The sequence below is a fragment of the Phocoena sinus genome, chromosome 1 (assembly GCF_008692025.1).
Source record: "Phocoena sinus isolate mPhoSin1 chromosome 1, mPhoSin1.pri, whole genome shotgun sequence".
Classification (NCBI taxonomy): domain Eukaryota; kingdom Metazoa; phylum Chordata; class Mammalia; order Artiodactyla; family Phocoenidae; genus Phocoena; species Phocoena sinus.
In genome coordinates, this window is record NC_045763.1 from 13133554 (window position 1) to 13159910 (window position 26357).

The window sequence follows — 26357 nt, forward strand, 5'->3', positions numbered from 1 at the left end:
AGTCCCCGAGGAGGTGTATGTGTGCAGGTGAGGGGCCCTGGAGGGCTGAGGGCGGGGCACAGACACACCCCCAGGGAGAGCCCATCATGCACTTGCTGTGTAAATGGGGAAAAGTGGTATCTGTGCTATGACTTGCTGAGGGCTGAGGCTTGTTAAGAACCATAAAAAGGTCGGGAAAATCATTATAGGTGGTGTTTTCGTGTCACTATCCCGCCCTGAGGCAGCCCAAGGGCTCCTTTAGCTCTTGGGGGCCTCTAGAGTTTGCCAGACCTGGAAGATGAGAACCCTGAGTCCCTGGGTGAGGCCTCCAGGGCTCCTCAGAGGGCAGCCTGTAAGCCTTCTGCACCGGAAACCCCTGGGCACTCATTTAAAATGCACGTTCCGGGCCAACCTCTGAACTGCTGGGTCTCGAGACTCTGGGGACGGGATGGGGCCCAGCTGTGCTTTCACAAGTTGCCGGGGGAGGCTCGGCATCCCTCCCACAGTCTGAGAGCCCCTGCTAACCATGTGGGGTCACAGGGGGACCTTCCCCTCTCCCCTTCCCATTGCTTTGGGGCAGAAGGGGTGAGAATGTAACCCCGTGGTCGGGATGCAGGCTGGAAGCCAGCAAGGCCTGGGCTCGAATCCAGGTGGCGTGACCTTGAGCTCTGACCTCCTCATTCTGTCTCCTCCTCTGTGGAAGGCTGATCGCTAGCTCCCCTCCTGGGTTGTTACCAGAGTTCAGTGAGCTATGCTTGCTAAGAGCAGAGAGGCAGGGTGAGCTGCGGTCTCTGTCCAGGCTCCAGGTGCCTTGGAGCACCCACCGTGCCCCTCCCCTCCTCCATCCAGCCCTGAGGTCCTGCTCCATCCCTAGAGACACCCCAGGGGGTCCAGCTTGCCCCCTCGGAGGCCAGCCAAGGCCACTGGCTGCTGAATCAAGGGCACTAAGGAGGTTGTTTTTTCTGTTCTTTCTAGGTTATTTGAAAATGAGGATTTCCTGAAGTCAGTGGCTGCTCTGGCCAAGAAAGCCAGGTGCAGGCTGATGGTCTGTGCCAAGGAAGAGAGCATGAATGACCGGTGGATGCAGGTGCGTGGCCCGGGCACACAGGAGGCGCATCCCTGAGGGTCAAGGGACACGGGGACCTGGGCTCCTAGGGCTCGGCCGAGCACCTGGCTGGTCACCCTTCCTCAGACAGGCAGGGAGTTAGGAGCCTCTGAGGGTCCTCACAGACGGAGGGCTCAGGCAAGTGACTCCACTGACATCTACTGTGGCCACGTCATGCCCGCTGTGGTCACCAAGATGACCACCTTCCTGCTTGAAAACTCTCAGGCAACTTCAGGAAATTGAGGAGATGCTGCAAAGCTCAGGGAGCTGGAGCTCAACCATTCCCCCTAGCAGCCTCCCTCCAAGCCAGCCTTCCCGGGCTCGGCCACCAGGCCAGGCCACACCCCTGCTCCAGCACTTTCCATGGCTCCCATCTCCTCCTTCGCAGCTTGCCTCTCAATCTGGCTGTCCCACACCAGCCACACTGGATCACCATTCCGTCTCTGTGCCAGGCTCCCCCTCCACCCCGTCGTGCCATAAGCCCCCTGAGGGCAGAGAGGGAGTCTCATTCAGCTCAGCACCGAGAACCTGGCATTGGGTGGTGCCAGTGGGCAGTTGGCGGGCTGACTGAGCCTCCGTGCCTCTCCTTCCATGCTGCCCGCCCTGCTCCCAACCCATCCCATAGCCCTGTTCCTTCTCTCCAGCCGCCCTCCCCATTCCTACCCCCACGTCCAAATCAGTCCCGTCATATCCCAGCTCGAATCTCCTCCGTAAATGTCCTCAATCCTTCCAGGGGGAATTCATTCTTCTTTCTTCTAAACCTCCAAATAATACCCTCTCTTCCTTTCTCATCCTTCCATCTGTGTTAAATCGGGTTGAACCAGAAGAAGTGTCTGATATGCCACCATTTTTTACCTCCAAGAATGGCAATTTCGGATGGAGCCACCACACAGGTGGCCGGGGAACTTTTGTGATGTGATGAGATCTGGCTCTTCCCTTCCCAAAGCCCTTTCTGGCCATGAGCTCACTTTGTCCTCAGGAAAACCCTGCCGAGGACATAAGTCCTCTCCATAGATGCTCTTGGGACTTCCCTGGCGGTCCAGTGGATTAGACTTCATGCTTCCACTGCAGGGGGCATGGATTCCATCCCTGGTCGGAGAGCTAAGATCCCACATACTGTGCAGTGCAGCCAAAAAAAAAAAAGACGCTCTTGCTGGAAGGCGAGGGTAGGGCCAGGACCAGAACCTTCCCCAATGTCCAGCTGGAGGCTCTGTCTTTTGGGTGGGAGGCTGGTCTTTGGGGGGCTCCCTCTGGGACATGGGGGTGTTCAGGATCAGAGTGGTCACTTCCTCGGTGTGACTTTATCAGCCAAGGTCTCTACGTGTGTTTGGGGGATGGGGCGAGGGTGACATATTAGTGAGTCATGCTTGACTAACCTGGCAGTTTCGGGCAAACTCAGCAAAGAATAATAATGATAATAGTAATAATAATGGCTACAGTTATTGAGCATGCGTTCTGTGGCAGTCACAGGGCTAGATTCTTACATGAGCTGACTCATTTAATCTAACAACCTCTAAGGTAGATGCTATCACTAGACCCATTTTTTTTTTTTTTTTTTTTTTTTTGCGGTACACGGGCCTGTCACTGTTGTGGCCTCTCCCGTTGCGGAGCACAGGCTCTGGACGCGCAGGCTCAGCGGCCATGGCTCACGGGCCCAGCCGCTCCGCGGCATGTGGGATCTTCCTGGACTGGGGCACGAACCCGTGTCCCCTGCCTCGGCAGGCGGACTCTCAACCACTGTGCCACCAGGGAAGCCCTAGACCCATTTTATAGATGAAGAAACTGAGGCTCAGAGAAGTGAAGCAGCTTTCCTGAAGTCACACAAAAAGAGAGTGAAGCTAGAATTCGAACTGGGCCATGAGCACCCTGCTCCCTGCTTTCCCAGTAAGACCCCAGGCCTGCGATCTGAGCCTGGACAGCCCCCTAACCTCAGGCACCAGGGAAAACAAAGGAAAGAGTGCGGGGTGCAAGGTTTGCTGTGGTGAATGGCTTTCCAAGGAGCACCCTGTGCCCCAAGGGGAAAGGAAACAGCCCTGCCCACACAGGAGGCTTTGAAAAGAAACTTGAGTTTAACTCGCTTGTTCTCCTGTGCTGAGTGGTGACAATGAGGGGATTTAGTTGGGGTCACTGGTGTCTCTCTGCCACAGAATCAGGTTAATCCTGTTTCAGGAGCAACAGGATGAATTTGCCTGCTGTGCTGAGACTTTGGCCCTTCTCGCTGATTTTAGTCCTATTGTGTTCCGTGGCCACGTCTCCAAGAGTGACGAAGGTTAGGCTCTCTGACGTCACAAGCCAGCTGCCAGGCAGACAGACAGACACCGCAGCACAGGTGTCCTCACCCAACCCACAGACAGCCTCGGAAGAGGGGGGCTGCGACGGTCTCTTAGCCACTCTCATCTGGGGTATTCAAATCACTCAGGAAAAGAATTGGGATCAAAGTCAAACTCCTCGAAAAGGGAACCCTCTTGCACTGTTGGTGGGAATGTAAATTGATGCAGCCACTATAGAAAACAGTATGGAGGTTCCTTAAAAAACTACAACTAGAACTACCATACGACCCAGCAATCCCACTGCTGGGCATATACTCTGAGAAAACCATAATTCAAAAAGTGTCAGGTACCACAATGTTCATTGCAGCTCTATTTACAATAGCCAGGACATGGAAGCAACTTAAGTGTCCATCGACAGATGAATGGATAAAGCAGATGTGGCACATGTATACAATAGAATGTTACTCAGCCGTAAAGAGAAACGAAATTGAGTTATCTGTAGTGAGGTGGATGGACCTAGAGTCTGTCATACAGAGTGAAGTAAGTCAGAAAGAGGAAAACAAATACCGTATGCTAACACATATATATGGAATCTAAAAAAAAAAAAAAAATGTTTCTGAAGAACCTAGGGGCAGGACAGGAATAAAGATGCACACATAGAGAATGGACTTGAGGACATGGGGAGGGGGAAGGGTAAGCTGGGACGAAGTGAGAGAGTGGCATGGACATATATACACTACCAAATGTAAAATAGATAGCTAGTGGGAAGCAGCCGCATAGCACAGGGAGATCAGCTCGGTGCTTTGTGACCACCTAGAGGGGTGGGATAGGGAGGGTGGGAAGGAGGGAGATGCAAGAGGGAGGAGATATGGGGATATATGTATATGTATAGCTGATTCACTTTGTTATAAAGCAGAAACTAACACACCATTGTAAAGCAATTACACTCCAATAAAGATGTTAAAAAAAAGTCAAACTCCTCACCAGGCAACGGCCCCATCTGCTTCTCCAACCCCGTCATGGGCCACTTTTCCTGTCCCTCACCTGGCTCCAGCCCCACTGGCCTCCTTCCTGTTCTTCAAATGTACCCAACTTGTGCTTGCCCCAGGGCCTTTTCATATGCTGTTCCCGCTTCCCGGTTAGCTTCCCGGTTCACATGTCTGGCTGCTTCTCCACCTTCAGGTCTCAGCTTCAATGCCCTCCTTAGTGAGGCCATCCTGGTACTGAAGGACACATCCACGCCCCTGGCATTCTCCACTGTAGCACTGCTGGTTCCTTCTGTTATAAATCACCAGACTGTTTACTTTCCATCCTCTGTCTCCCTGCTAGACTGGAAGCACCACAAGGGCACGCCTGGGCCGTAGTGCCCATCACTGTACACCAGGCACTTAGCATGTAGCTTACACGTGGTGGGTGTTCTCCCACAAGACAACATCAGTACATTTTAAACCGGTCAGTGGAACACCAGTAGCACTTGCCATAAGTAGAAGTATTGAACCTTGAAGTTAAACAGAATGAAAACAAAAGAGTGCTATTAAATCCAGCTCCACACAAATGACTGCAAAAACTCCGAATCAGGTTTCACCCTCCGCTTGTTAAGACGGGAGGTTAGCAGGTGTTAAGGATGGATTTGCATCAGCCACTCTGGGACCTTCATCTTTGATGAACCAGAAAGACTGGAGGAGAACTTGGACACATTCTAAGCCTGTGCTGGAATCTGTAGCAAGTAGCACATGTGAGCATCTCCTGCACATCTTGCTCTGGGTTGGGGGGCCCTTTTCCAGACCATGGATACCCCTTCATTCGCCTGCAGAAATCCAAGCCTGCAGCCTAGGTAGCTTTCTTCTCATGGCGACAGCCAGGGCAGTGACTTGGATGAATTTGCTATTCATTCATCAAATGTTATTTGAGCACATACTCTGTGCCCAGCCCTGTTCTAGGCACTTGGAATCTATTGGTGAGCAATGCCAAGGCCCCTGCCCTCATGGAGCTGACATTCTAGCCCAGAGAGATTGACAAGGAACAATATGTTTAATGAATAAAGACATTACATTATATGTTGGGAGGTGAAATCAAGTACTACAGAAAAAGAAAGAGCAGAATCAAGGGGCTCACAGGTGCCAGAGTGGTGGGGGGACTGGATTGCAATTTTAAATAAAATGGTCAGGGGAGGCCTCTTTGAGAAGCTGACACTGGAGCAAAAACAGGAAAGAGGTGAAGAAGTTGACTCTGTAGATATCTTGGTGAAGAGTGTTCTGGGCGGTGGAACGGCCAGTGCAAAGGCCCTGAGGCAGGGCACGCCTGGCATGTTCACAGAATAGCGGGGAGGCCTGAAGGGGTGGAGCTGAGTGAGCAAGAGGCAAAGTGGTAGGAGAGGCAGAGAGGTGACGGGGATGAGGTGTAGTGGGGAGATGGATCCTGTGAGCTTCTTGGCCATCGTAAAGCCATTTGTTTAGAATCTGAGAAACTGGGGAATCATTGCAGAGTCTTAAACAGAGGATGATTATGACCTGATTGATGTTATTAAAGAGAACATCTGGCTGCCCACTGAGAATGGACGGCAGTGGGGCAAGGGTGGGAGCAGGGAGAGTGGGGATGAGGCTGGTGCTGTAACTGGAAAGATGATGGGGTTGCAGACAAGGGGAGCAGGGGAGGAGGTGAGAAACAGCCAGATTTGGGACATGTTTTGAGGACAGAGCCAATGGGATTTCCTGATGCTGTGAGGGAGAGACAAGCCTAGATGACTTCAGGTTTTGACCCTTGTGAGTGGCAGATGTCATCCCTTGAGATGAGAGGACTGAGGGAGGAACAGGGAACAAGGAGCTGGGAAGCGGGGATCAGCAGTTCTGCTTGGGGCAAATGTGAGATATTTAGTCAACATCCAAGTCAGACATTGTACAACGTGTACGGCGTTTGGGAGGGAAATACAGACCGAGATATAAACGTGGGCATGGTCAGCACGTGGATGGTATTTCATGAGACTGGGGGAGATCGTCAAAGGAGGGAGTGAATCAAGGACCAGGTCTGGGGCCCCCAGTGCACAGGAGGCTGAGAGGGAGCAATGGCCGAAGCAAAGTGCAGAAAGTGTGGAAGGGACATGGGGGTGACCAGCTGACTCGGATGCTGCTAATGGACAAGGAAGCCTGGGCACTGCCCTTGGGTTTAGCTGTGTGACCACGAAGACCTCGAGGGAGCAGTGTTGACGGCCCAGCCGGGGAGGAAGTCAGGTTGGCATGGGTTTTAGAGAGAAAGGGACGATTTGGAAATGATGGTTTTTAGACTTATGCTATCACAGACCTCCTTGAGACTAGTCATCTTCCCAGAAAAATGCACCCAAGCTCACTATTTGGAATCTGTTTTCAGGGAGTCTGTGGCCCCCATGAAGCCCCAGGGTACAGACCATCGACTCGTAGGAAGCCGAGTTATAGGTGCAGTAAGTAGACCGAATGATGGCTCCTCAAATGCGGCCTAATCCCCAGAAGCAGATGCTGTCTTACATGGCAACAGGGGCTTTGCAGATGTGATTAAGTTAGGGATTTTGAGATGGGGATTCTCAGGATCTGGGTGGGCTCTATGTAATCACAGTGCTCCTTGTGAGAGGGAGGAAGGTGGGTTGCGGTGGGAAAATGCATGTGATGACAGCAACAGAGGTTGGAGTGATGGGCATTGAAGAGATGCAAGAAGAGGTGACCAGCCAACGTGGCCACTAGAAGCTGAAAAAGGAAAGAAAATGGATTCTCTGCCAGAGCCTCCAAAAGGAACCAACATGCCACCCCTTGATTTTAGCCCAGTGAAACTGATTTCAGACTTCTGACCTCAGAACTGTAAGAGATAAATGTGTGTTGTTTGAAGCCACGAATTGGGTTACAGCAGCAGCTGGAAACTAATACGGGGATGAGAGGTGTGTCACCTGCCCGGTCTTCTCATGAAGATGGAGATGTAATAAAAAAAAAAAAAAAAAGGTATCCCAGGGTCCTGAATCCCTTCCTTGAAGGAGAACCTTGACCTCTTTGCCAAGTCCCAGTCCGGAAGAGACTTCCTTGTTAATCCCCACCTTTGTTGGCTCCCCCACCCCCATCTCCCCATAACACTCCTTTAACCCTGCGTTGGCAGCAAGGAAAGCCAGGACACGCACCAGGACCTGCAGGATTTCCTCAGTGCCCAGCAGGTGCAGGCCCCTGTGAAACTCTACTCCGACTGGCTGGCTGTGGGCCATGTGGATGAGTTCCTGAGCTTCGTTCCAGTGCACAAGAAGGTGCAGTCCGGGGGGCTCCCTGGAGGAAGCCACATGCCTTCTTCTTGGGTTTCCAAACACAGCTCTGCCTCTGCCTGGGGGTGACTGACCTTACCTTCCTGACTCTGTTTTTCCCTCACCCCCAGGAGGGGGCATGTAAAAGGCGGCCTGCCCAGGTCCAAACCCACACTCCCCGTACCCTCAGCAGAGCCTTCCTCCTTAGGAGACCCAGGGGCAAAGCTGACCTCTGACCCCAGGGTTTCTGCCTCCAGGGCTTCTGGCTGCTCCTGGCCAGCCCCAGGTCCTGCTACAAACTGTTCCAGGAGCGAATGAAGGAAGGCCATGGGGAGGCTCTGCTGTTCCAAGGGGTCAAGAGTAAGATGGCTGTGCCTGTTCTTTTACCTGGGAAACTTCCTCTGCCTTCACATGGTCTCCTATTGCCAGACAGAATCATTAAGGCAACAGACATCTGAGCAGCCACTGAGCACCAGGCTTTGTGCTAAGTACTGGGGATGCTGTATGAACAGGGCAGAATAGCTCCCTGCCCTCAGGATCCAGAGTCCAGGGCAAAGTGAGTCAAGGAAACAACTAAACACAGGGGCATTGAGGGGTGTCTGAGAGGAGCTCAAGGAAGGCTTCCTGGAGGAGGCGAAGATCAAGCATGAGCGTGAGAGATGAGCAGGAGTTGGCCAGGCAAATGGGGCAGTGGGATGGAAGGAAGAGAGATATTCCAGACAGAAGGAACAGCAAAGGCACAGAGGCAGGAGAACGCAAGATGTGTTTGAGGACCTGAAAAAAGTTCAGTCTGGGTGGAGCACAGAATGAAATTTTTTTTCAGTGAAATCCACAGACACTGGTCACAGTCAGAGGTTGAAGTCACCATGGCTGAGAGTTTTCACCTAATATCTGTATATGTCCTGTAGCATCAGGCAATGGTCAGACCTCTGTTTGCCCCTCCAGAAACGGGATCCCTTTGGAGATAAGAGAATTTAAGGGAGCGAAGGTAAAACTCTTAATGAGAACTTACCCTGATAGATTATTTTATTAAAGTCATCTGCCTCCCAGATGCTCATAATAAACCTATATTTTAGGAATCATTGCTGCCCCCATTTTATAGATGGGAAAACTGAGCCCCAACTGGACCTGCTGGGAAGAGCAAAATGGACCTCTGAATTCATCTGCTTTTTTTCTTTTCTTTTTCTCCATGACAGACACAACCCAGCAGAAAATAAAGGACATTCTGTCAAACGAGAAACTGAGAGAACATAATTCATATGTGGAGGTACTAGCCTGGCTGCCCAGGAGATGCCATATCCCGGGCAGACCCGACACTCCCACCCCCACCTCCAGCCCCCTTCCCTGTGGTTAGAGGCCCAAGGCAGAGCCTTCCACGGGCTCCGTGATGAACAGCCCTGGGATTTGGGTCAATGTGTGTGTGAGAGAGAGAAAGAGAGAGAGGAGACCTCGGTCACCACTACAGGAACACACACAAGGTGATGCACGGAAGAGGGAGAATTGGCAAAGCTGGAGCTGGAGAAAGATGGGGGAAACTCTCAGAAACAGAGGGACAGAGGCAGGAGAGAGGCCAAGCGTTGGAGTGACCGGAAAGGCAGGGACACAGAAGCAGAAAAGAGAGGCAGAGGGACTGAGCAGAGGGAGGGAAGGAGGGAGGAAAAGGAGGTGCCCATCACCGCCTTCCTGACCCTGTCCGTGGTCCTTCCCCTGGCCGGGCCTCGGCCCCACCTGCCCCTCCCCCACGGCAGCCCGCGCCCCGCCCCGTGCTAGCCCCGCCCCGCCCACCGCCGTCCCCCTCCTCCCGCCCCCCCAGAAATGCATCAACTGGAACAGGAGCTGGGCGTGATGGAAGGGGACATCGTGGACATCCCCCAGCTCTTCAAGCTCCAGAAAGGCTTCAAAGGGACCCTCAAGGTGGAAGCCTTTTTCCCAAACATGGTGAGGAAGTGACCTTCTGAGTAGCCTTAAGTCAGAGAGGCCAGCTGGGCACTGGGTCCAGGAGGCTTGGTTGTCTCCTCACCCGTTGGGGTTTGCACGGCCCTATCCGCCTTACAGAGGCTTTAGGCAACCACCTGGGGGTCAAAGACTATCATCGCCCCCACTTTACAGATGATGCCCAGGGAGACCAGGTCCCTGGCAAGAGGTGGGATTCAGAGCTGGGATTCAGAGCCTGGGGTCTGGCTGAACTACCCCCTGTGGACTTTCGGTGGCGGGTGAGGTAGGAATGGGGCAGGTTCTGGGGGACGGAGACAAGCAAGATGCTCTCAGGTCGAATTAAGTACCATGAAGGGAATAAAGGTGGGGCACCTTTTCAGACTGGTCCAGGAAGGCCTCTCTGAGGAGGTTAGGCTGGCGCTGCCTGGGCTAAGTGGGATTCACCTGTCTGAAGGGTGAACTTGAGGGAGATCCACTTTTGTCGAGAACTTTTAACTGACCCCAGCACCATCTTGAAGTCACCTGGTATATATTTCCCGTCCCTCTGCCCTCTTGCTGTGTCTCTTCCAAGAATACCCAAAGGCCAGGCAGAAACCTCACCCAATTCTATGGGGTCCTTCAGCCCCGTCTCCTGCTGCGGCTGTGGATCACAGTTCAGGGAAGGGCCTGTAGTCCCTGGCACAGTGCTCTTCAAACTGGGTTCTCCAGGGCCCTGGGTTTCCAAGGTAGGACCTCGAATGCAGTGGTTTAGATTTTTTCTGTTTCACGCACTGAAGTGCTGCAGAGGATTTTGTTCAGAATAAAGGGTCCTTGGCTAAAATGAGACAGGAGGGGGCACCCTCCTCTCAACCCCTGGAATAAAATTGGCCCCAAGCATTTCATTTTTTCTCCAGTTTAGCCCAGACAGGCAAGAAAGCTGATGCTGACAGATGGGGGATGAGGCATCTCAGATGAAGTAATCAGCTATGCTGAGGGCCGACTTCGTACCTCCACTGTGCGAGGCTCCAGAGGGAGCTGGAGCCTGAGCCATGACTCTCCCAGGAGCCCCGTGTTGGGCAGTGGGGGCGTGGGCCTGGGCGTGGAAAAGGCGGAGAAATGAGGAGTGCCAGGCACTTGGCATGGGCTGCATCTGAGCGGTGAGGTGCCCCTTCAGTGACTCGTAAGCCCTGGAGACTGACTCCGTGCTTACTACGAGCTGGCACAGACTCTGCATACAGGTTCTTATCCAATTGTCACAGCAATGGAAATGTGTTTGGGTTCTTTGTGCTGATGGGGCTCAGAGAGGCGAAGTGACTTGCCTAAGGCCACATAGCTATATAATAGTAGTGCTGGGATTCAAATCCATGTTGGCCTGGAGCCCAAATCCTCATCCTTTCATCTCACCAGGCCACCTCCCAATATAATGGAGGAAACATAGTCACTTACATAAGGTATAACATGTGGAAGGTGCCCCAAAATAGGTAGTCACTTATTCACCAGATCATATCAACAGATATTTATTAAGTGCCTACTCTGTGCCAGGCACTGTGCTGGGAGCTATGGAAACACAGAGGAAGATGACTAACTCACCGGCAGCTTCACGGAGGCGGTGGTACTTGAGCTGGGCCTTGAGTAATCGAGTTTTCCAGAGGGTGGCAGTGGGGAAGGAGAGAGCAGTGTTAAGAATGTGGACCCCGGAGTCCGACAGATTTGAGTATAAGTCCTAGACTCGCTGGGTGGCCTGAAGTAGCTCACGTTACCGGCCTGGGCCTCAGTTTGCTCATCTGTGAAGTGGGGCTGTTATTTCCAAAGGTCAGAAGAGGAAGGGGGCACTCAGATGGTGCCGCAGGCTGCACGCTGCCGCCCCTGACCTGGGCTCCCGCTTCTTTGCAGGTGAACATGCTGCTGCTGGGGAAGCACCTGGGCATCCCCAAGCCCTTCGGGCCCATCATCAACGGCCGCTGTTGCCTGGGGGAGAAGGTGCGGTCCCTGCTGGAGCCGCTGGGCCTCCACTGCACCTTCATCGATGACTTCTACACCTACCACGTTCAGCAGGGGGACGTGCACTGCGGCACCGACGTGCGCCGGCAGCCCTTCTCCTTCAAGCGGTGGTGCGTGGTGCCCTGAGCCCATCCCCGCCCCCCGCCCCCGGAAGCTCCTGGCCAGAGGCTCTGGTCCCCTGCAGTGAGGCAGAGCAGGAGCTCTTGGGGACATTTTGGCTCCCGGGGAGGGGTGGAGGATCACCCTCTGGGCAGTGGCTTGATTCCTTCCCCTGCGCCCCAGCCCCTGAAATCCTCACCGAGGACCCCAACATGGTCGTGGCATTGAAAACTCACTTCTGCTGTGAGACGCCGCAATGACGTTTTTTGTTTTTTTTTTTGCGGTACGCGGGCCTCTCACCGCTGCGGCCTCTCCCGTGGCGGAGCACAGGCTCCGGACGCGCAGGCTCAGCGGCCACGGCTCACGGGCCCAGCCGCTCCGCGGCACGTGGGATCTTCCCGGACCGGGGCACGAACCCGCGTCCCCTGCGTCGGCAGGCGGACTCTCAACCGCTGCGCCACCAGGGAAGCCCCTGCAGTGACGTTTTACAGTCGCTTTGTATGTGAGGTCAAGCTGATGCTCCTGGCATTCATTCATTTATTCATTCACTCATTCACTCACTGTCATGGTCGAATTGAATATTACAAACTTGAAGGTTCGACCGGGATACATTGAAGGCCAACATTCCTGCGTATGTCTTTCTTTCCCGGGCATACGTTGGGTCTATAAAATTTTCTATGATCTGAGCCTAGTTGATTCTAATCTTCCCAAGGAGCCTCTGAGGGAGACTGAGGGGGGAGGGGGGGCTGAGCCCCCCCAGGGGTGCAGCACATCCCCAGAGCTGCACTGAAGTCAGTTTCCAAACAGCCAGCCAGGTGAACTGCCTGAGGTATACAGAGGCTCATTTGATTATTTGCTTTAATGTGTGTGTATGTTAACTGCACTCCTCTGTATTTCATGATTAAAAAAATAAAGTTATAAAAAGTTGACTGGATCACAGGGACACTCGGCAGGAAAGAGCAGCAGAGATGAAGTCGTGTCAGCCTCAGGCTTCTCCGGATACCACAGAGCGATATTTATCAGGTTCAAGGGCAAAGGTGCAGCCTGATTTCTGGTCACATTGTCCTTTGGAAAAAAGGCAACAGACGTGGAATGCAAGAACCCAAGGGGGACATGAGAACTGACTGTCGTTTCAAACACGCAAACGTTTCAGACATCAGCAAATTCTCATTGTCTCTCCCATTTGTCATTTCCGTTCCACCAGCTAGAAAGCCCTCTAAAGCAGAGTCTTGTCCCTCTTGTTTTCTGCTGTGCCACACTCTGTCTAGCTGGACGTGGCGCAGAATAGGAGCCATGGGTTTCGTGGAGTGAGGTTGTTAGTCCCCCCTGTGTCCTTTTCATATGTTTTCTTTTATGGCCCTGACATTAGGACTTAAGATTCCCCTGAAGAAAATAAAACTTGGTGACTTGAGGTCTTGATGATTGAGGCCAGATTTTGGCTCCATAGAGCCTGAGATGCTCAGAAAACACCCAGAGATGCTGTTTTCAGGTGGGTCGTGGAGAACATGATGGTGGAAAAAGATGGTCATCCGGAGTGTCTGCCCTCACACAGACTAAGGAGAAAGGGATCCATAAACCCGGTCACCACGTGCTTCTTTCTCTGAAGAGAGTCAGCTCCCCCCACCCCCACCCCGCTTGGAATTTGCTGAGGCAGAAGATGCACGAGTGTTTCTTGTGGACAGAAGGGGGCCGTGCACAAGGGGAGCTGGTGTGAGGTTGTCCCCACACCTGACCAATAGGGCAGCCTGGAGCAGTGAATGAGCTCAGTAGACAAAAGCTGAAGCCCTTGCCAGATTCCTAGAGCTGCAAAAGGCTGGAGAGATGAGCTGACGGCTAAAGCGGCCCTTGCATCAGCTAAGTGCAAGTGAGCCTCCTCCAACCGCTCATGGGGGATGTGGGGCATCAGCAAAGGAGCCAGGGGAGCCCGAGTGAGAGAAAGCACCAGTTTAAGTCCTGCCAGCCCTGTAGAGCATCTTGTGGTGGCGCCCAGGAGTAAGAACTTTCCTGCTGCCTCCCTCCCTCCCTCACACCCATCTCCCCTCCCTTCTCCTGCAATCACGTTAGTTTTCTGCAGCTGCTCTAACAAATTACCACAAACTTGGTGGCTTAAAACAACAGAAATTTATCCTCTCACAGTTCTAGAGGCCAGAAGTCCAGAACCAGTTTCAATGGGCTGAAATCAAGATGTCCGCAAGGCCGGGTCCCTTCCAGAGCCCTAGGGGAGAATCCACCCTTTGCCTCTTCCAGCTTCTGGTGGCTGTCGGCATGCCTCGGCTGGTGGCTGCATCGCTCCAGTCTCTGCCTGTGTGGTCGTTGCCTTCTCCTTCTGTGTATGTCACTCCCTCTGCTTCTCTTATAAAGACACTTGTGATGGCATTTACAGCCCACCCAGATAATCCAGGATAATCTTAGCTCAAAAACTCTTAGTCACAACTGCCAGGACTCTTTCTATATGAGATAACACAGGTTCCAGGGATTAGGGCCTTGATATCTTTCGGGGGCTATTATTCAACCTACTATAGGTTAGGAACCACCACTTGCCAGCTGGACAGATAGAAGGGGAAGAAAGAAGCCAAGCATCCCCTTTCCAGAGTTCTAAGTTTTGCAGCTGCATTAAATCCTAACGGGAAAGACTTAACTTTTTAAAAATTGAGATATAATTGACATATACGTTGTGTAAGTTTAAGGTGTACAAACGTGTTGATTTGATACATTTATATATTGCAATACGATGACCACTGTAGTGTTAGCTGATACCTCTATCCCATCACATAATCATCACCTTTTGTGGGGGGATAGATTTAGTTTCATAAAAGCAAATTAAGGGGTTTTCTTTTGTGTGGGATTCAACTTTCAAACCTCTGAATTGAGATTGTTTGGTGACTGTTTTATGTCTGTTTCCCGGAAACAGATTCTGCCCACAGGAGGTTTCTGGGCCGGGGGCGGGGTGGGGGGAATGGTGGGAGGGTGCTCTTAGGAACCATAGGTGGGAGGGAGTCTGGGCGGCAGTGGGAGACGATGAACTGGGATGTAGTGACCACAAAGGTTCTGGGAAATCCCCTGGCATGCTCTGGGGCTGGGCCCTCGGAGTTGTCCTGAATTAAGACAAGCAGCCTGCCCTTTGTCTCCCCACATTGGATGTAGCTGCCCCCAAGGAGGGACTGTAACCTTGGGAATTGGCAGTAGACGATTCCAGGAAAGGGACTTGCTGTGAGCAGCCGGAAGCCAACACTCATAGCAGCTGGGAATTAATGCCTCCGCCCTGAAGAGGGGGTCAGGTGGCATACCATAATGTCCACCAGTGACCCAAAGTGACCATGGGAGTTGATTGTCTCAGGAAACGTCACTGAGGAGCTGAGGGAGGACTTCCTACACTGAATCGGCATGTGAGGAAACATGGGAATCCATGTAAAAGTTGCCTTATGGTTACAAACCCCTCGCTTCATTGGAGAGACGTGGGGAAGCCCACTGGGTTATCTTTTGCGGGGACTGGGGGTCATTTAGTCATTTGGACCACAAAAACTTATTGAGTACCTACTATGTCCACGACTCTTGTGGATGCTGGAGAGTCAGTGGTGAACAGGAATCCCCCTAGAGGGGGTGCAGGACCTGCTCTAGATCCCTCCAAGCCCCTCTCATGCCCTGAGGGTTCTCCATGCACCAGGCCGAGGGTGCCCCTCCCCGCTATACTCAGAGCCCCGCACAAAGCAGAGCTGCCCAAAGGTGGGAGGGACAGAACTCCCATGCTCTTCTGCTCCAGAACCCTGAGTCCAGCCCTCTCGACCCCTCCCAAGTCAGACCATCCCTCTCCTCCAGCCAGGCTCTGGCTGGCTTGTGTGGGAGCAGATGGGTGGATGGGTGCGGGTGAGCCATTTGGGGTGAGAGCATACACATGATGGGTTCCTCCTACCAGAGGGGCAGTTAGGGTCTTCCTGACCACCCCCTGCCTCCAAGAGCCCCCCCAAAAAGCCACTCCTGCAGTTATGCTGCATGCTTAAAGCCTCCAAGGAGGGCTAGTTTTCTTTTTAATCTCGAAGTCACCAAGCCTGACTCACCGGCAGCCTTCACACGGTACCCAACTTATGTCCCCCAGGCAGTTACGCACAGGTTACTCATCACGGCATCGTGTGCCAGGGCAAAAGACTGAACACAAACGCTTATATATGATTGTACAGCCTTCCTCAGAATACTACACAGCCATCAAAAAGGCTCAGGTTGCTTTTTACCTACTGATCCGAAGAACTCCTCTCTGAGTTATAAATACAATGAAGGGAACAAAGCGAGGCACGGGATACTATGCAGCATGTATATCACCATTTATATAAATGCAGGAAAGGGGAGGAGACAGGTTCATGTCGGCCTGGTGACGCATAACATTTATTTGGAAAGACTTGGAAGAACCTGATGCCTCTGGCTGCCTGCACGTAAGGGAACTGAGTGGGTGAGAGACAGGAGGAGGGAAACTGTTGCTAAGCCCCTTTTGAACTTGGACCCATGAATGTCATAGCTATTCACGAATAACTATAACCCACACTTAAAACATAAAATGAACAGTTTTAAAGCTAGCTGGTAAGGCTGGTGGGCTGGAACAGGTGTTCTCGTTTCTTTGCTCAGTGAACTCAGCAGAGATGGGGAGCAGCTGGTGACGCGCTCAGCGGGGCTCTTTCATCCATTCATTCCACCAATACCTGCCCGGCCCCTGCTGGGAGCTGGTGACACAGCTATGGTCAAGGATCCCCCTAATCACCTGGGGAGGGGGGGCAGCTTCCTGGACCACACCCCAGGAATGTGCAACTTTAAGAAGTCCCCAGGGCTTCCCTGGTGGCGCAGTGGTTGAGAGTCCACCTGCCGATGCAGGGGACACGGGTTTGTGCCCAGGTCCGGGAGGATCCCACATGCAGCGGAGCTGCTGGGCCCGTGAGCCATGGCCGCTGAGCCTGCGCGTCTGGAGCCTGTGCTCACAGCGGGAGAGGCCACAACAGTGAGAGGCCCGCGTACCGCGAAAAAAAAAAAAAAAAAGAAGCCCCCATCCCCGGATCATTTTTGCAACCACCAGAGTGCTGAGGACCACTGGTCCAGCACTCATCAATTTCCAAGAAACACACACCTTAGAATCCAGGCCCCAGAGCCTAGAGGTGCTGCCACATGCCCCCCTCCTGACCACTGCCCCATGCACCCCCTACAGATATTTGCTCCTAAGAGCTTCCAGCTGAGTTAAGCCTCCAGCGCCATGGCCAGGTTGACCAGTCCCAGGCACCAGCTTCCCAGAGCCCCTCTTGCTCCCAGCTGGAGGCTGGAGACGTAGGCAGCCAGCCTCAGCCTCCGAGGGTCTGCAGGCACTAGGTGCTTCATAAGTTCATGCTGCATGGGCTCTGACCCCAGCTGCTCCTCGGCACCTCCCTTCTTCCCAGCAAACCTGCATGGAGAAAATCAGTTACACTTGGGTAGCTGCTTAACAAGGGGGCGGGCTGGAGAGGCCCTGAGCCCATAAGAGGGCTGGGCGATGGGGGAGCCCCAGGGTTATTCGAGGCCGGTGTGTGAGGGCTGCTGAGCAGGTCTGGGGGCGGTCAGCTTGGAGGGCCGTGCCATGTCCTTCCAGAGCACTGTCCATCTGTCCTTGGAGAGCCCTGCCCATGCCATTTGTGTGCAGGGCATGGAAATCTACTTGGATGTCAATGGGTGAGGAGCTGGGGGCGGGGCCGGGCTGGTGCCTCATTGCCCTCCTGAGGCTGCCCTTGGATTATGCGGGAGTTGGGGGTTACCTCCATTCTCCGTATATTACCCTGCTGTCCTGCCTCATCTCAGGGAGCCCAGTTTGGGTCTTTAAGGGCCCCCCAGTCCTCCTTCTGCCCCTCATGGGCTGTGGGGCCTTAGAAGCAAGAGCCTTGCCCCTTCTTGGTCCCCTTACGTGTGAAATGGGGGTGAGGTTGGCTCCCAGGGCAGCCGTGAAGATTGAGTGAGGGAGGCTCCCGTGAGCTGGAGCTTCGGTGGGGAGGTGACTCACGAGGCCATGTCTCCCCCAGGTCACGGCACAGACCTCCCAATGTTTTTCCCCTGTAGGGATCCCTCGTGGCTGAGACAAGTGGCTCTCCCCACCTTGGAAGTCAGGAGTTTATAAATAAGATGTATCAATAGCTTGGTAACTTCTAGAGTGTTGGTGGGAGGATGGGGTCTGGGCTGGAGCTTGTCGGAGGGGGGACATGGGGGTCCTTGGAGCAGGGCATGGTAAGAGTAAGGCTGAAGTTGTGTTAGGACCCCAAAACTGCCCTGACCATAAGTTAGGGTGTCTCAGCACCCGAGAGGCTGGGGGGGCACTCCCCTCCACACCAGCTGCACTCCAGGCCGAGAAGGTGAGGCTCTTGTGCCCCAACTCCTGTCTCCTTGCCGGGCTACCTAGGTGTGCCCCGCAGCAGTGCGAGTCCTTCACCGTCGATAGCTCTCCGGGAGTCGTGGTCCAAATCTACGGCACAGACCCAGTAAAGATCGGGGAGGAGGCTGCCATGAACTGGTGGCCCCTGTCACGTCCCACGAACGTGCTGGTGGGGATGACGTCCCCCAGCTCTGCCAACGACAAGGGCAAGGTAGGTCTTGGGCGGGGAAGATGAGGGGGACTCCCCCAGGAGATGGAGCTAACACGACCCCTGGGGTCTCCCTTCTAACAGCTGACGTTTCCTGAGCTCTGAGTCTATGAGAAATTCAGTGCCAAATGTTTTGCACATCTGACCTTACTCAGTGCTTTGCAGCAAACCTGTGAGGTGGGCACTCCGTGACCCCATTTTACAGACGGAGAAACTGAGGCACCGAGTGAGGGAAGTGCTCTGCCCAAGCCAGTAATCAGCTGAACAGGGAGTCAAGCTCAAGCATGTCTGTCTCCTCCATATGTGCTTCTGACCAGGACACCAGCTTCCAAATTAGCTGCTTTTGAAGTCTGGCTTAAAAGGTTTCAGCAGCACAACTCAAATGGGCTTTTTGGCTAAGACTGATCTCCCAGCCTCTTAATGAACCTCAAGAGCTACGCTGAGTTCAACGCTGAGCACTAGGTGTCGTGAGTTGAATTTCCAGAGGCTGGCATTACCTCCTTTTACACAACAAGGAAACAGAGCTAGAGAGACCCCTGTAAACCTAAATAGCATAACTACCGTGGGACAGGGCCAGGATCTAAGCCCAAGTCCGTGCCCTTTCCCCTGGGCAGGCTGTCACCCCAACGGAGCCCCTGTGAGGGAGAGGTGCCCTTCCACCTCGTGAAACAGGCTCATCAGAGTCTGAATGGTTAGTGGTGGTTCTGAGTGATTAGAAGCATTTGATGCCCAGGCCACACCCCCTGCCCATCAAATCAACCTCTGGGGCTTCACAGCTCCCAGGTGACTCCAATGTGAGGCTGAGGGTGAGAACAGCTGAGGAAGCACTTTCAGGACCAGGGGACTCGTGTTGGCAGAACTTTCTGGAGGGTAGTTAGCAGAGGACTAAGTGGGGCTGGCTGAGGGCAGTACACACCCCTCTCTACACTCTGTGCGCAGGGCAGGCAACTCCCTAACAGGCAGGCGGTACACTTAGGTAAGACTGAGCATCTCACAGATAAGGGTGGAGGCTGCGATGTGGCCCAGCTGAGCCTAGAGGAGCTGAGACGTGTTCTCTGCCCAGGGCTCAGCCTCCAGCACCGTCGACAGTGAGATGCTTACTCCTGGCCCCAGCTAATGGCTAGTTCCGTGGTTCGTGGTGAAGGCCTGTGGTCAAGGCCAGTGGCTGAAAGGCAGGTCTTTGTCTAAAGACTCCTCTGGAAGCAGAGTTTGGTGTGGGGCACAGGAAAGACTATCCCGCCCCAGTGTCCTGCTTCCTTTTGGGCAGCTTAACCCATTGGAGGCCCCACATCCTCATGACCCATCTCATGGGGCAACAGGTGGGGTCCCAGGAGGGGCAGGTAGAGTGGGGAGGATGTATAGTGTGACTTAAAGCTTGATCTCTAGAGCTGGACAGCCAAGATTGTAAATGCTATGCCACCCCTTTTTCTGGCTGAATGATTTAGTCCCTCGATCTCTCTGCCCTTGGGGGTAGAGCCCACCTGGATGGGTTGTTGTGAGGCCTCGGTGTGGAAGGGCCTGGAGGGTCACAGCATGTTATACACGGGGGTTATTACAGTACGGTGACTCTGTACTGGCTCACAGCAAGGCACCGGAAGCTCAGAAACTGTAACTCAAGACCAAGGTCAAACGGCCAGACACAGGTACATGGCTCAGGGTCCTGCTCTGGCCCCCCTGCCCTCTAATGCTCCCATGGGTGCTGGGTGCTGTCTCCACAGGTTTCGGTCTCCTACTACCAGCACAATGAGGATGTCCCCATGGCCACAGCTGTGCTCTACCTCACGAGCATTGGTGAGTGTGCTCCCAGCCCTGGAGAGGAGGGGTGGGCTTTGCAGAGGCGAGAGGGGCTGAAGGGGGCTCTGCCTGTAACGAGATGCCTCCCGTGGGTCACAGATGGATTCACACAGTACCCGTTCCCATGGTCCCTCAAAGCTCACTGCTGACCTCATTCTCTGACCAGAACAGAGGCCATCGGGACCCCATGTGTTCACGTCATCCACCTACCTGTGTCAGGGTCCTACATTCCGCTTCCTCTGTTGCAATGGATGACGTGTCTGGTCCCAAGTTAATCTTAACCATACCAGACTCTTTCCCCTCTCATTCAATAACATTCCTTCAGCAGTTCTCACTGATGTAGGAAGCCACTACCCCTCCTGCCTCCTCTTTAGATTGTTCCAGAACAAACTATCTATTCCCTTAATAGGAACAAGTTATTATTCCTATTCTCTTAAGGAACCAGCTAGAGTGTCTGTTCTTAGACCTGATTCTATGTAGTCTTCAAACTCCACTCCCCCACCTCTCTGCATCCTCAGTTTTTCCTCACTTTCCCTTGAACCTGCTCAGACCAGACCCCTACCACCAATGCTGTCCTCGTCGAGCCCCTGAACACCTTCCACTGCACTCAGTTCAGTGGTCTATTCTCTTCCTCTTCCTCGACCTGTCCTCGGTGTTCACAACACTGGTGGTCCTTTCTTGAGCCACTTAGGGACCCTGCACTCAGCTTTGTCCCTCTGCAGCTGGCCTTTCCTTCTCAGATCCCTGCGCTGGATGCTTTGGCCACACGCTCCGACCCCGCCTGTCAGCGCAGTGCTGCAGGGCTCAGGCAGCCGGTCACGTGGCTCTACACACAGCCCACAGGTGACTCGCAAAACTCTCTAGCCCAGCATCGCCCATAAACTTGGGGGTCTACTCACCACCCTAGCTTCCTGAGTGTCTGACCAATGTCTCAAACATTTTTTTTTTTATAATAACAGGTAACATTTGTTGAATACGTAGAGTGATAGGCAGTTTTCCTATATGTTAAACCAGATCAAATTACCCTAGGAGAGTGTTTCAGAGAAAGCGATATGCAATTTTCAGATCGACATTTCTCCTTGTAATTTTATTTATCTATTTTTTTGGCCCTACCCCGCTGGCATGTGGGATCTTAGTTCCCTGACCAGGGATCAAACCGGTGCCCCTGCATGGGAAGCGTGGAGTCTGAACCAAACTTAATACACCCCAAATTGACCTGATTCCCTCTTTCCTAGTAGTCTCCCACATCGTGCTAGAAGCTCCATCCTTCCAGCTGGTCAGGCCCAAGCCCTTGGTGTCGCCCTTACTTTTCTCTTAGCCCGTGTTGATCATGAATCTTGTCGGTGTTGCCTTAAGTCTAGCTCGAATCCAGCCACCAGCCACTACCAAAGCTCTCAGCCTGGTCCGAGGCATGGTCATCTCTGCCTGGGTCACCGACAGGTCCCTAGTGCGGTTCCCTCCTCCATTCTTGATCCTCTACAGGTCCAGTCTCAATTCGGCCCCCAGAGAGGCCTCTAAAAGGCTATCAGATAACGTCTCTCCCTATCAAAGCCTCCTACCGCTTGCCCACCCTCAGATTAAAGCTGACATCACCGTTACCTACACAACCTACCTCAGCTGGCCCCTACGCTACCTCTAACCCACGGCCTCTTTCTCTTTTGTTCATCTTGTTCTAGGCACACTGGCCTCTCTGACCCTTGAACTTCCCACCATGCACTTCCTATTCTAATTGCTTTTACCCCAGATACTAATATGGGTCACTCTCCTGCCTCCTGCAGGTCTCTGTTCACACTTAGAACTTTTCTGATCCAAAACTGAGACACCCCCTCCACCCCCTTGTTCCCTGTGGCATTTTACCATTGGACATAATGTGTATTTTACTTATTTCTTCACCCCTTGCCACTGGCACATGTGTGTGTGAGTACGCACACATACATCCTAAGATCAAAGAAGATAGGGCCTGTCCTGTGCGCTGCTGTATCCCTAGGACCTAGAACAGTACCTGCTTGGTGACGGGCATCCTTGAGCATCCGTGCCAGGTACTGAGTGGACAGCAGTAAACGAGGTCTGTTCCCTTGGCCCTGACATTCCAGTTGAGAAATAGCACGCTGAATGTCAAGAGTTATGAACAAAAATACGAGCAGGGTGAAGCCACGCAGTGGTCAGCAGGGTGGGGAGTGGTGGAAGGTGGGATGTAAAGACCCAGAAGGAGCCTCTGTGGTGAGACTTGGGCAGAAGCCTAGATCCTCAAGCTCTAAAGGGGCTTGGAATCGCCGTGTATTGAGCCCTGGCTGTGTCCTAGGGGGCCAAGAGCTTTCCCAGAGGCTGGGGAGGAGGGCCTTCCAAGGAGGAATCACCTGGGAAGAAGCCAAGAGGCACAAGTGGCGTCATGACCACAGTGGACTTGTTTTGTGGCCTCCCAGGAGGTTGGGGGAGATACGTGAATACCTGGGCCTCTCCAGGCTTGCTCACGAGACACTGCCTCTGAGGAATTTCTTCCAAGCCGGCAGCATGCCCCAAAGGCTGGAGGACCCTGATACCAGCCTTAGGCAGCCCTGGGGACTTACCTACAGCTCCAAGGCTGCATCCAGCTGGTCTAGATGGTTGAGACCTCTCCCTCCTGTTGCAGAGCTCTCCCTGGACGTGGATGTCTACCGCAGTGGGCACTTCGAGACAAATGACAAACAGGCTAAGGTGAGGCTGCCAGGGATAGGAAGCGGGCCAGGGGCCCAGGAGCCAGGTCTGGCCCACAGACTCAACTTGGCCTTCATAGTGTCAAGCGGCTACGATACAAATCAGCACTGATGACGTCAATTTCTAGCTCTTTCAAAATATTAGAATGTCTGGTGGCACTAGTCTCCCATCTTAGCCTGGTCGTGTAACCAACAAGGCCGGAGGGTCAGCTGCCCCCTTCAGATGGGACATGTCTCCTCCAGTTTGCCCCAGACCCCCCCTCCCCTGACACTGAGCAAAGGTAGGAAACTGGTAACCCACATTTAGATCTCCGCCTTCCTCTCAGCCCGCTTAGCTGATGTTACTGTCCTGTCCCTGTAGGTACTTGAGTGGGCAAACTCTGATCTAGAGGTCCCTGTCGCCCTGGAGAAAGGCTTGACTCTGCCCTTGATGTGGAGTGGCATCTGCAAAGCCAAGGACTTAACCTGGCTTCTGCCTGAACCAACATCCCTGTCTTCTTTACAGAAAAACTGGGTCTGGGGCCCCAAGGGCTGGGGTGCCATCCTTCTTGTGAACTGCTGCCCTGCTGACGCACACCAGCTCGTGGACAGGAAGAGCAAGGTGTTCTCTACAGAGGGTGAGAACTGGCCGCTGACCAAGGACCATCACCCACTTTCCTCCCTGGGCTCTGCCTCCCCTGGGGCTTCACTTCTCCACCCCTCAGCAAACCCAGATTCCAGGCTGATGTCCCTGCTCTGGGCCCATCAAGTCTCTTTTCAATGGCTTAATGGCTTGAAGCGTGTAACTGGGCAGAAAGGGGCCCCTTGGCAAGAACACAGGCTCTGATGTCAGGTTACTTCCCGGCCATGAACTTGAGTATGTTAACTTCCCTGGTCTTGTTTTGCCATCTGTAAAATGGGGATGATAAAACGGACATCACAGGTGGTTGAGAAGACTAAATGAAGACACACAAGGGGTAGGCGAGACCCTTCCTAAAAACCCTCTTGTAGCCTAGGGCAGGACCCTGAGTGTCCTAGCCAAAGCCCTCTTGGATCTGGTCCTGACATGTGGTCTGGACGTAGATTCCAGGTCCCAGCAGTAGAATGGGATTTCCTGGTTCACACCAAGGCTGGAGGGGAACGCACGTTGAACTGACCGTGCCAGGCCCTGTTCCAGGTGTTTGTGGGGACCATCTACCCCTTACAACTGATGGGGTAGATGCCACCCTCACTCAGAGTGGGCCCCAGCCGTGGCAAGTTGCCTGTAGCCATATGTGCAGCAAGTAGCAGAGACAATGATGCAGGCCTAGGCCAGAGCGGGAGGCACAGTGTCCTCGGTGCTCCAGGATACAAGCCCCTCTACCCCGACCCTACTGCTCCCTCCATCCCTGGAGTGCTGGCCTCCAGAAGCCCCTGAATCTTTGCCTTGTCTTTTTCTCAGAAACAAAGAGTCTGTCCCAGATGATACTGAGAGTTCAGGGACCCAGCTGCATTTTAAAGAAATGCCGGGTGGTTCTCCACACCTCCAAGGAAGAGTCGGAGAAGGCAAGAGTCTACCGGCCACAAAGTGAGTGTTTCTCCACATGCCAGGGCCAGTTGTGGCCACACCTGCTCCCGGCAGTGTCCCCGTCAGAAGCCAGCTGGGGACCGAGAGCAACAGGTCAGGGTCTATTACAGCCGGACCTGTGTCCCTGGGATCCTCTGGCTGCCACCTTCACCATGGAGTAAGTCTATACACGTGGGTGAGTCATTGTACCTCCACGCCACTTTCCCCAGTGGGGGCGATGATCGTGCCTCTCCTACAGGAGTTTCATAGCTGGATGAAGAGAGGTGGGCATTAGATGAAATGGTGGCTATAGCCTTGTATAGAGTAGCGTCTTCTCCCGAGTATTCCTGCCACGCGAATCCATCTGTTTCTTAACCGAGACTTGGCTGTATTAGGTTTTGAGAATTCGGAGGCTGGGAAGCCAGAGTGGCAGCTATGCTAGCACATCCAGCCCAGGTACCACACAGCCCGGGTACCGTGTGGCAGGCAGGTGGCATGTCCCTATTCTACAGATGAAAGCGGGGAGGGCTGCTGGCTTAGACAGTGGATGTGCCCGACTCCAGCAAAATACCCTTCAACAGACAAGTCTTTGGATTTCCCTAAACGAGTTCAGTATTCAGTGCCTCTCAAGATTTAACTCTTCACTACTTTCTTTAAAAGCCAAGTCTAGCCCCAGCTGGGCAACTGGGGAGCGTGTGGTTTGCGGTGGGCCATCTCTGTGTCCAGCGTGGGGGAGCGTGCCACAGCTCCCTCCTTGCCCATGCTCGGGGGCCTCAGCTCCGAGGCGGCTGTTCCATCTCTTCTGCAGACCTAGGTCATAGCTGGATTGGAAGTGACCTGGGACTAGCAGAAAAGGCAGCCCAGGTTGTATGTGGTCCTTTGACATGTGGGCTAGAAATGAGCCTTAGAAACTGTGGCTCTAGGCCTGGTTCAGGCCATGAGGGCTGTTCTGGTCCTATGAAACCCAACTATGTTCGGGCAACTCTGAGGTGGGCTGGGCTGGATGGGCCTTGGAGCCTGCTCAGGAGGCCAGGGATGTGTGTACCCGCCCAAGATGCCATACTTCAAGCTACCTACCTGCCTTTTAAAGTATTCAAAAATTTAGGGTAGGGCAACACAGTACACTGTGTTAACATATCCTCCAGGTGAAGCTGAGTTGAGCTGAAGTTGGAGAGCCATAGTCTAAAAGATAGAGCAAAGGAATTTAAGAAATTTCCGGAGAAATTGAAAGCCAGAGCGTAAGGTTCGAGGAAAAAAAGGAAAACACTTGCATGAAAGCAGTGATCAACTATGACCAGTGCTGTTGAGTGACTAAGATGCCCAGATCAGTGGGAAAGTTGGTTTTCAAAGCTGGTCATTAGTGACCTTGATAAGAACAGTGGGGATAAAAAGAACAGTGGGGATAAACAAGAGTAGAGAGTTCCCTGGAGGTCCAGTGGCTAGGACTCAGCACTTCCGCTGCGGTGGCCCAGCTTCAATCCCTGAGGGAACTAAGATCCCGCAAGTTGTGCAGTGCAGCCAAAAAAAAAGAGTAAAATGGGCAGACACAGTGAACATAGACCGTGGAAGGAGTCTGCCATAAAGGGAAGTATGTGTCGGTAATAACGGGGTGGGGCATGGGGTGGGGGTGGGGAACAGTATCTGAAGATGGTAGAACACAGCATATCCATGTGCAGATGGGACCCATCCAACAGAGGTGGTGAAATAGATTCGGGAGAAAATTATAGGAATGGATACACAGTGCTCAGAATATGGGAAGAGGGAGAGTTAATGGCCACAAAATAGTGTTTCCAAGTACAGCGGAGGCCCCCTCTGAGGTTTGATCATACCCTAAAAGATCTTTCTTTTAGGAAAGATCTAAAAAGATCTAGAAAGTGTGGCTTTCTCCAGCTGCTTGAATGCCAGGGTTGAGGTCTTGGTGTGGGAGCTGACGGCGTGTGCAGGGTAGTGGGTCAGGTAATGGGTCTTGGAACGTGAGGAGGGTGCAAAGGGGAGTGGGGGTGGAGGGTGGGAATCGGCCGTGTAGAAAGGTTTGGGGCTGGGATGAGATTGTAGATGAGCTGGAAAGACTGAAAGAAGAGACGCCAGATCTGTCTTGGAGGTGGTATCCGAGCCATGAGCCTTGACATTGGCGTCTAAGATGATGCAGA

At 53.2% G+C, this 26357-nt stretch overlaps 1 protein-coding gene across 1 annotated transcript in view; it reads left to right on the forward strand.

Annotated features, from left to right (window-relative positions):
* LOC116755554 (protein-arginine deiminase type-4-like) overlaps window positions 1-26357 on the forward strand; it is a 58411-nt gene that overhangs the window by 18655 nt on the left and 13399 nt on the right. Inside the window, 2 exon segments of the mRNA XM_032635165.1 lie at window positions 3-27; window positions 955-1066. Of these exon segments, the coding sequence (XP_032491056.1) occupies window positions 3-27; window positions 955-1066 (137 nt within the window).